Source organism: Meleagris gallopavo, chromosome 1 (genome assembly GCF_905368555.1).
Source record: "Meleagris gallopavo chromosome 1, MGAL_WU_HG_1.1, whole genome shotgun sequence".
NCBI classification, from domain to species: domain Eukaryota; kingdom Metazoa; phylum Chordata; class Aves; order Galliformes; family Phasianidae; genus Meleagris; species Meleagris gallopavo.
This window is the reverse complement of record NC_139404.1, coordinates 9,119,718-9,130,432: the sequence shown is the minus strand read 5'-3', so window position 1 is coordinate 9,130,432 and position 10,715 is coordinate 9,119,718. Positions and strand designations below refer to the sequence as shown.

Here is a 10,715-nt window from a genome sequence, read left to right as displayed (position 1 = left end):
ATGTCTGCAGTTCTTTTGTCTTCTCTTTTCCTCTCCTGCCTCCGGCTACAGAAATAGACGAAAATTAAAATGTATACTTATATTTATGAGATGTACTGGAATATCTAGCAGAATTACCATGACTACTTTATCGTGTCAGCATGTAGAAACATGCATCTCTATTTACTTCTGCATAAACACTCATAATTCATTCCAACACGCTTATGAAAAAAGATGATTTTGAAACTCTCGCTGCAATGAGTACAATACATCTGCATGAAGCATAAAAGTATTGCAGGCTCCAGGAACACCCCATTCTGAGGAACATAATGATGAGTTCTGCTTACAGGACAGACAATCAGATTTAATTTACACAATTCTGTAAGATGCAGTGGCCTAAAAAAGCATTGGATCTTTAACCAAAGCAAGACTCATGCTTCAAAACCAGTTCAGTGCGCCTCATATGCAGCTCAGGGTACATGTTAGTGTATTAGTAGACATGACAAACTTGCACACTGCGTCAAGGCATAACTTTTTATTTCTCATGAGGTCTTCTTTGCTCAAAGAAGAAAGGTTATGATTTCATGCACATTAGTTATTAGGAATAGTTTAGGTGTATATTTTTGTAGGTTTTTTCTGCTTTTCTGTGTCAGCTAAGTAAGGTCAACAAAACTATATCAGAAAAGTACTGTTATTACTGATTGGTTATTTCAGAAAGAGAGATATCTGCATTTGGAAGAGAAATAACTGCAGATGGTCAAGGACGAACCTATTTACCTGAAAATGCCAGGCTCCAGTTCACAGACTGTAAGTCCTGTAGCAGCATAGTGTAGTATGGAGTAGGACTTTCCTCATATTTTGTTGAAGATTCTTTTATTTTAGCTTTCAGCTTAACATCAGTCCCTATATCCCTATATTGCATGCTAGGATTTTCTGCCTCAAGTGACTGATTTGGGATGTTCACAGAATCATAGAATCAAGAGTTGGAAGGGAATTTTAAAGTCCAGCTCCTCTGCAATAAACAGGTCTTTTTAAACAGCTTCTAAATTTGCCTAACACAAGGGTATGTGGATAACAGACAGAAACTGATTTATTCTTCTTGATATCTATGAAAGCTAGCTTCCAAATGGAAGTAGCATAGCCATAGTAATCCATTAGAGTGGCACAGTCAGGTTGATAGTTTTGTTCATGGGCAGAGTAAAGTGATGTGGACATGTGCAACTTTACCTGCACAAGTCCATGGGATTGTGCCAAAAGATAGACTAAAAATAATGTTGAAGTTTTCATTTTAGACATTACTACTTTGTACTCTTCAAAAATAAACAATAAACACCATTAATAAAAATAGCAGTCTTTCTGGGCTACTACACAGAACTTATATACATTGATAGCGTTATATTGGCAACAGTGCACTCCACATGCTCACAGAGGTTACAGGGCACATTTCTGTGTATACAGTCAAGACAGTGAACTTCAAATATTTGGAAGAAATGTTTATTTAACAACTGAATACATGCTAAAAGAAATAATTTACAGCAGCAGTTTAATTACATTTTTTTTCTCTCCAGTTTTCTAGTTCCCATCTGAATTGAAGTGATAGATACTGAAGCAGAATTATTTACTATGCAGTGAGGAATGTGCTTAAAGAATAAGCACATTATTTTGGCACTGATATAGTAAATAAACCATCTTATCAGCTGTGTGGCAAAATCTTGCATTTTAGTATTATGCTGAACACACTGAAATGGAGTACCTCTAGATAACAGTACTTTACACTGTACCTCCTTACCTAGTCAAAAATATTTACACCTCTTTTGGCTAATGTGTAGGTAGCAAAAATCGAACTATTAAACACATACCATTGATATTCACTAAATAATACATAAAAAGGATCAGTAAATGCGCATTCACATGCATTTAATTTAATTTATTTTTACATTGTGACTTTAGTGGGACATGAAGATTTAGTTCTGTTCTGCAAAGATGCACATTTTCTCAGTTTGATGTTATAACTAAACTTAATCATACAGTTTTTAGGAGTCATTGAACAAATTCCTGTCTTCAGTGATCATGCAAGTGCAAAATGTAGACAAATCAGATTTGATGTTACTTTCCGAAATATATCTTGGAAAAAAATCCTCAAGTTTTATGGTTATAAATGAAATAATTTATTTCTCTCCCACATAAACACAACTTCTTACTTTTTCTTAACTCTATAGGTTTAGTGGGTTTTACTGATGATTTACAGAAACACTGATTTTACCTTTATTTTTAATCCTCATGATGCATTAAAAAATAATGACAGAAATAGGGGTATCAGCTTTAATGAAGCTGTAGGGCATATTTCTATCCATGAATTTATTAAGGCCTATGATCTTTGGAAGAAAGTTCATTTCATTAAATGTTTTAATTTGGACATAATAAACAAGAAAATCAACCATTTCCACTGCTGTTTAATTATCCACCCTCTTATTTATATGAGTGAATACAAAGACAAGATAACTACTCACGTCAGTGAGGAGTGGACCAAGGTTAGTAAGACATCTGATGATATCTATTATCCAATTAAATTGCCAGGTCATGGTAAAAACATCAGACCTTTTGCAATTTTGTTCCTATTAATGACATTTTCTTGTTGTTTTTTTCTATACAGAAAAACACATCTAAGAATCCAGGCTTAACTTAATCTGCTTTTTTATTTATTTTTTTTTTTTCTTAAGGAATGGTGGAAGAAATTCATATGGATTTGATAGATATTTTGACAGTAAGTTACTATAAAAATGAGTACGGTACAGAAAAAAAAGTTAGATCACAATGTCATTAAGAATTAAGTCTTGAAATCAACCTGCATTTTTCCACTGAGTTCTCTTGAGGCTAATTTTAAAACTTTCCTTTTGTAACAACGAGTATTCTAAAGACTCAGTGGTACACAATAGCCATACACCATGTTATTGTTCACAGGAGTGAAAATAAATTATCACTGGAGTCAAAGTAAATGTAGGAGAGATTTAAAGTTACTTCTAAACTAAATTCCCAAACACTTTCCATGGCCTCACAGTCCTGTCTTGCTCAATTCAATGATTTTTTTTTCGTAAAGAATTAAATGGTAAAAACTTTCAAAGGAGACTGAAGTGATCAGATCTTTACTTAAAACCAGATTGTTATGAAAGCAAGAAGCTAAGTTTTCACTAATCAGAAGGATACTTTAAATAGTGAGAGACAAGGGGACTGGGACATATTGTGAGAGCTGCTTTCACAGCAGTTGTGTTATACTGTTTATGATAAGGCTAGTAGTGTTGTGATTGATAAATTAAATAATCTAGAGTGAATAACAGCAAAACATATCAGTCATCAATACAGACACACTTTTATATAAAAGCTACTTTAGCAAACTATGGATTTTGTTCTAGTAACTTTCCCCACAATGACATTACTTGAAATTATACCATTTACTGACTCTATCAAGATAAAATACAGGAGGCTGGAGGAAGATGACCTCATAAGAACTGGACAACATAGAACTGGAGACCAAAGGCACATCTGTGCTGAGGTGAATAAATCCACTATTTGTATCCCTAAACTTATGGTGCAAGTGCACTGTCCGTTTTACTCTGTTTCTCTCCTGTATACAGAATAAGACAGAAGTGCAGGACCAAATTATCTGTTAGTATAAAATAGTGTTAAGCTGAACTGCACCAATTTACTACTGCGGCAGACATCACTCCCAGATAAAACAGTCCCCTAGATTTTAAAACAGAGAGCTGGCTTTGAGGTTATGGCCTAGAGCATTTGGATGCATTTGGTCTAGTTCTTTGCTTTGGGTGATCTGGCCCACAGAAAGAATCTAACACTGGGAATCAGTAGTGTGGACACATTTTCTACCACTGAATTGGGAACCATACACTTTAAACTAAATGTAAAGTTTGTTCAAGGATATATGACAGTCTATTAGCCACATCATTTAAATATTAGCATTCACAATATTTACTAACCAAAAAAGCAAGTGTGTAATTAGTAAGGGGTATTTTAATGCTATTTACCTTTTTTTTTTAATTATTTAATTAAAAAAATATACAACTGAAAATCAATGCTCTCCTCTTCATTGGTTCAGTCTACAGCAAGGTATTATACAAGTTGAGTCAATTCAAACACCGTACTTGTAGAAAAGAATGTAGAAGACTTCCATGCTACACAGTGACTTTCATGTTAAAATAGCTTAGTTTTTAAATTGCTTTGAAGTTACATGTCATAAAGATTACTAGAATAGTGGGGAGGAGATTAACTGCATTGTGACCAGTTCCCCTGAAAAGTTTTCCAAACAAAAGAGTAAAGTAGCTCATAATTGGAAGTTGTCTTTTTTTTTTTTTTCCCCCCTATAGTAATAATTAGGAAGTACAATATTTCTAAGACAAAGAGGCTAAACTATTTTAGAAAAGAGCTAATGTTTGCTGCATATTTTTCATGGTATATTTAAATTATAGTTTTAATAAAATACATCTTTAAATCAAAGCTGAAAGAAGTCATCAGTAGTAGGCCAGTGTACTCCACAGTTTTTTGTTCTTCCAGATGATGAATGGCTTATGTTGTTCAGATTTCCACAATCTCATTCAGCATTGTTTTTCCTCTTCTAGTATTCATAAACAGGAGAACTGGTAGACAAAACAAGAACAAATCCTTGTGTCCAATCACGTGTTTAGACATTCATCAGCTTGATGAGTTCATGCAGTTTTATACATAGTTTAGGAATGGTGGTGCTGATGATGAAAAGTGGGTTTTGTTTTTCTTTAAGATGTCAGCATGAAATACAACATTTCATTTATATCTCAGGCAACAGAGAAAGCAAAACCTGACTGCTGAACTCTTGTAGAACTTTTTGAGCAGTAAGCTATGTCCGGCTGAGAGTTCATCCTTGAAACTCTGGTCCATCTGTTCTTAGAATCAGAGTGGAGACGAAGGACTTACTAGGAAAGTTAGAAATATATTTTATTTAAACCTGGTGGAAATTGTTTGAGCTTTCAACTCTTGTAAACATCCACTTAATGCCATGAAAAAGTTCATGTATATTGCATTTTTTTTTTCCAGTTATCTGTCTATACAAGTTTCTACTTAGATGAGGTTCCTAGAGGTAATGTAGCTCAGACACTCCGTGGTGCCCTCTCAAATTCATGGGTCCTCCTGTTCCTACCTTTTTTATTCTCCTGTAGGTGCTTCCACTTATTCGTGTTCACCTGCGCATTGGCAGGCCTTTGCCGGCGCTGCTTGCGGTCTCTTTTCCAAACCTGCTCACAGAACTCATCCATTGTGTTGAGATTAGGGTGATTGATTAACTGCATGAAGTCTCTATACCAGATCTTTTGACTGGGAGTCATGCTATTGGTAGCATCCTTCGTCTTGGAGGCATCACCATCTTCTTCCTTATGGAGCAACTCTTCCAAATGGTCAGTATCAATTACTTCCAGGGTCACTTTGAGCAAAGTTTGCATGAAGCCATGCTCCACAGCATGACAAAAATAAATACCAGAGTCTCTCCGTTGAAGACTTCTTAGCAATAGGCCCTGTTCTGTCCGGATCATTCGATCATCCACTTTTATCTGTATCAGAAAAATATGGCAATTTCAACAGTTATCCTTCATGTATCTCCAAAGTTATCCTCTAATCATACTAGTTTCTCAGTATTGTTCCTTTCACCTTCTAAAACTTGGCTAAAAAAGACCCAAAGGCACAAGAATAGAAACCTTTTTAGTCTGTAGTTGTAGGATACAATACCCTGGACAAACTATTCATGTGTTGGAAAAAAAAGCATAGAGTATGAAGAATTCACTCATTTGTCCCAGTTGCTACTCAATAAATTTCAATAGCATTTCTGCTAGATGGAGTTGTTAGTTAGAGAAAATGCAAACCCATAATCAGCAGATCCCGCATGGATTCCTTTGACTTAATTATATAGGCCACATTTACCATTATATTTTACTTAAGCACAAATATATATGTGGGAAAGATCACCTCTCATTCTATTGCTCCTCACAACTTATTAATGGAAAGGGATTCTGGATAAGTGGAGAATTTACAAAGGAACAGTAAGGATTAAATCTCTAATGTTGAATATTCAACAAGCAGCTTTCCAAAATATTGTATATTTCTGAATGAATTGACATCTAGGAGTATAACCTCTTTTTATGAATCCATGTGGAGTTATAAATAAAAAAGGCATGAAACCTATTAGCTGCTGTCTCCACAAAGAATAAATTCTAGATGATTTTCTATTCATGCAAATAAAGTATTAAGCAAAAGTATATAAATCTTTTTATTTAACTAAGTAGTTAGTAGATGTTTTAGAAAAGAGTATAGTCTGTGTATATTTCCAAAAACTGTAATGCAACACAAGCTTTTGTTTCCTAACTTGATTTCTCTTCATACCAGAGTAGATTATTCTCTTAAGACATGAGTGACCTAGCTTGACACTAAGACGACTTGAGAACCTGGGTGAGTAATAATGTAAGAATGCTGGTGACAAGAGAAGGAGGAAAATAAATTATCATCCTTGTGTAATGCAAGCAGAGAAAGTCCGTATTTTTGCATCTATGAATATTGCTTTTGATGAAAAAGGTGTACAAGTTTTCATTCCCTTGAGTTGGCTACATTTCCCAATTCCTCTTTCTGACTCCGTATTACCTGTAGTTCAGTTTTAGAGCAAGTAGTGCACAGAAAATGCTCCTGTTAAACTACCTTTCACAAAGTCAAACAGAATAATTAGTAATTAGAGTGGTGCTTTTGTTTGTTTGTTTGTTTGTTTTTTCTTCCAGAATTGGTTTTCAGGTCTTTGCAATATTTAAAATTCAACATGGCATGTTAGCATGGATCATCTGTGAAAGGAAACATGAGTAAATCTGAAATATTTGAATGAAAAACAGTGTGTTTTTCAGGGAATGTGACTAGGGATAGTGTATGAACATTTTCTAATCTAAGTCTGTAGATCTCCTAGGAGGCTTTAAAAGATTCCAGGAAAACTTCTTCAAACTGAAATATAGATAGGAATTATTCTGGGAAGGGCTGAGATTCAAGTATATCTTCATGTAAAAGACAAGTTACATCTCTTAATTTTTTCTCCTATACCTCAACTTTGTGGTCATCATTTTGCTTCTGGAATTGCCAGTAGACTATGGCACGTTGAGATTTTGGACTGCACTCAAGAAAAGTGCTGCTATTCTCTACTCCATAAATAATCTTTTCCTCCAGGGTCTGACCACTTGGGTTATCTGTAAAGGAAAAATAAATAAATAAATAAATTGGCAATGATCAAGAAAGAGAAAAGAAGTCTTAATTATAAAATAAATTCATTTGTTTACAAATTGGGCTCCCTTAAAGTTTTCATTATAAAAAAAAACTTTAAAAGACAAACTTTCTCATATCAGCATGCTGTTGGAAAATCTCCATCATTATCTTTATCTGTGTAACAATCTCTGATAGTTGGCTTTCGTGTGTGTGTGCGTGTGTGTGTGTGTGTGAGTGTGTCTACTAACATCTCAATATATGAAGTTAATTTCATTATGAAATTTTGTTCAAACTTTGTTATTATTCATCAAGAAAGATATCTAGGACGTGATAGGATTTTTTAATAGCCAATTGTAAGCAGTGAGAAAACTCAGGGTGTAGTTGCAGAATGCCCGTAATGATGTCTCCTGGGCTCTATGATTGTAATAAAACATTAGACTATTTAAAAGTACTATAATGTGTTTAGATTATATGGCACTATAGATTGCTGAAGTTGTTAATGACCAGGAACAATGTTTTTGAGGAAACAATTTTCAATTAATCATTTCCTCTCATACTGATTTAATTTATGGAAATGTAATGAGGTTAATAAACCAGACGTTATGGGAGAGGAAAAAGAGAGTTAAACAAATTACTTCCTTTTGTAACAATGTTTCAAGATATTCATCAACTTGCTGGAAATATCACATAGCTATAGGACTTATATGATATTTGATTCTTCTCCAATACCACAGAGACTGTAAGGCATCGTATTTCAGCTCTCCACCTAGTTCTTTAAAAAGCTGTTATGAACTTAAGTGGCAACAGTACAGTTATCCTACAGAGTAAATGGGGAGGAAGGAGTTGGTAAACTATTTTACACTGTGTTGATCTTAAGGGGTTTCTGTCTCTTTGTCATTATTTGAATTTCTCATTTTTGATCTGCAGTACTGGAAATCTTCAAGCAACTTCCTTCGATGCAATTTAACATAACAGGAAAATGATGTCTAATTAAAATCCTCTCAAAAAAGTCCATTGTCAAGGTGTGTTTGCCTTCACTGTGCCTTTATCATACTGGTCACGTTTAGCAAACATGGGCTGTAAGGTAAAAATAAAATCTTGCTCCTGGTTTATGTTGACACAGTAATTAAACGTCTTTCCATTATGACTTGCATCCTGGATAGAGGATAGGAGGAGGGATGGGGGACAGAAAACTAACTGCTGCTTATCCATTTCTCAGTAAGGAAACAACAAATGGCCTATAAACACTAAACAAATAGGGGATGAGTTAGCTTTATTTCCTCCGTTGGATTGTGAACCTTTCCAGCAAGTAAATGAGGTACAATAAACAAGCAACTGAAGCAATGTTTTACTGACATTTCTCAGAAATCACACACCTTTTAAGAATGTCAGTGCAGTCTCAAACCAGGAAGATGGCAAGCAGTGGGAAATGAATTAGAAAGTAAAGCAGCAAGGAAAGGGCAAGACAGCTGGAAGGGACCGTAGCTGAATATACAGTGGAAAGATCTGAGATGAAGCATGAGCAAATTTGTGCCAGCAAAATAGAGGAAGTGGAAAAATATTAAGAGATTAACTGATATAACTAGAAGTGATAGGATAAAGACTGCAAATGGAAATGATTAAATATGAACTCATGGGTATAGATTCAAGAGCATGATCTAAGTGTCCTGCCTCTTTTGATTCAAATTAGGTTCTCTGATTTAGGAACAGAATTCACATGGGTAAGAAGAAAGCCAAGAGCCCTCAAACAGACAAGAAGAAGCAATCTGTTATCTAAACTGGGGTCCACAAGAGCACATGCAGGGCTGAAGCACACGGGACAACCAATAGGAAATTTATTTAGCCTAGGATCCTTTCTTTGGCAAGGATCCTACTGTAGATGAGCAATAGTGTAATTTTAAGTATGTAAATGTGTTTCTTCAGGAAAAAATTAGATACCTAGAATATCCTTAGTATCTAAGAAGCTAGTCATAGCTTTTGTGGAAGTTAGCTTGAAGGTGAGTGCTCTGACCACTCAAAAATTCTTTGTGGATCGGGTCCATTGCATTCCAGCCATGGAAGTTAAATTTGTTTGCAGCTGTAGAAAATGCAGTATGATAGTCATGCAATGAGGCAAGAAGGATTCAAGATATCCTTCAAATTCCAATTCTATGATTTAAGGGAGCAGAAGGTAGGTCCAGAAATGATTACAGAGTTCATGTAACATTGAACATGTGGAGTGTAAGAAAGGAAAACAGAAAGAGGGCATAATCACAGGATCAGAGAACAGCTTTGGGAGTGAGGGAGAAAGAGTAGGAAGTAAAATGAAAGTCTGAGAAGTTTGGAAGAGCAGCAGGAAGAATTGGAAAACTGTAGAACTGCAGAAGTCACAAAGTTGGTTATAAAATTAAACCCAAAATCCTGTCTGAGAGCTGTAGTTCCCCAAATGAACCCAACAGTAATATCAGTTTACTACCCTGATAAATGCATAATTTCTGACATAACAATAGAAGTATGAAAGGCTAAGTTTACCAAGATTACTTTGCAGATAAATGCACCTGACTGTATAAAGAAATTGAAAGTGATTCCTTGAGCTCCCTCTGGGATAACTCATCTAAGATTCCTCTCCATTTACAAAGTGTTCAAAAAAACCAACATAACCAATGACAACAATAACAAACTTAATAAATTATTGATAGCATTACTACTGCATGATTGAAATTAATTTGTTCCTTGGCTAGAACAAAGGAATCAAGCTTTTAAATTCAAGCACAAACACCTGTGCAGACAAGGATCCTCAGCTTCCTCTGTTGTTGCTGTGTAGTCTTTCTGTACTTTTCTATTTATTACGCATTTGCACAAAAGGACAACTGTCAGAGCAAACTAAGCACTATTAAAGGCATTGCTGTTTCAGACTGAAGCCTAGATAAATTTCTGCAATGTATTTGTAAGTAAGATAAACATTAAAAGATTGTTCTTTTTTCTTATTTCTCTAGGTTTGCATGGGAAAACAACTGACAGTTACTGCAGAAGAATGTATAAAGAAACTGGAGTTGGTTCTTGGCTATAGAAAATCCAATTCTACATGTGTTGTCCAGTAAAATACTAGTCATAGCCAAGAAAAAAAAGGTAGTATAAGTTGGCAAAGTGAGTTTATGGGGCATGTAGCTCTCTGTATAATGCATGGTGCACATTTCCATAGGAAAATGTCAAATAAATATAGGAAAAAAATATATAGATATAAAACTTAGGAATAATATAAAGAAATTTTAATTCTATAATAATCTAAAGCATTGTGTTAAGTATTTTGACAATAAATCCTTAAAGTTTAGGACTTGGAACTGTAGTTCCTCAGGTTTATTTTTTACTGTTTTTTTCTATCAGTTCATCTTCATTTCACCATTAAGTACAATATTCAAGTGATATCTCGTTCTTCATTGCTTTGCCTATTTTAACAAGGCTGCATTAAATCTCCTTGTGGTCAG

At 34.7% G+C, this 10,715-nt stretch overlaps 1 protein-coding gene across 1 annotated transcript in view; it reads right to left on the bottom strand.

Moving 5' to 3' along the window:
• Positions 1-1,457: 1,457 nt before the first annotated feature.
• The window catches only part of SEMA3A (semaphorin 3A), a 172,475-nt gene continuing 163,217 nt past the window's right edge, over positions 1,458-10,715 (bottom strand). Inside the window, exons 16-17 of the mRNA XM_085216347.1 lie at positions 7,093-7,235; positions 1,458-5,570 (exon numbers count right to left, since the gene is read on the bottom strand). Of these exons, the coding sequence (XP_085072473.1) occupies positions 5,115-5,570; positions 7,093-7,235 (599 nt within the window). The 3' untranslated portion in view covers positions 1,458-5,114. The remainder of the gene's footprint in view (positions 5,571-7,092; positions 7,236-10,715) is intronic.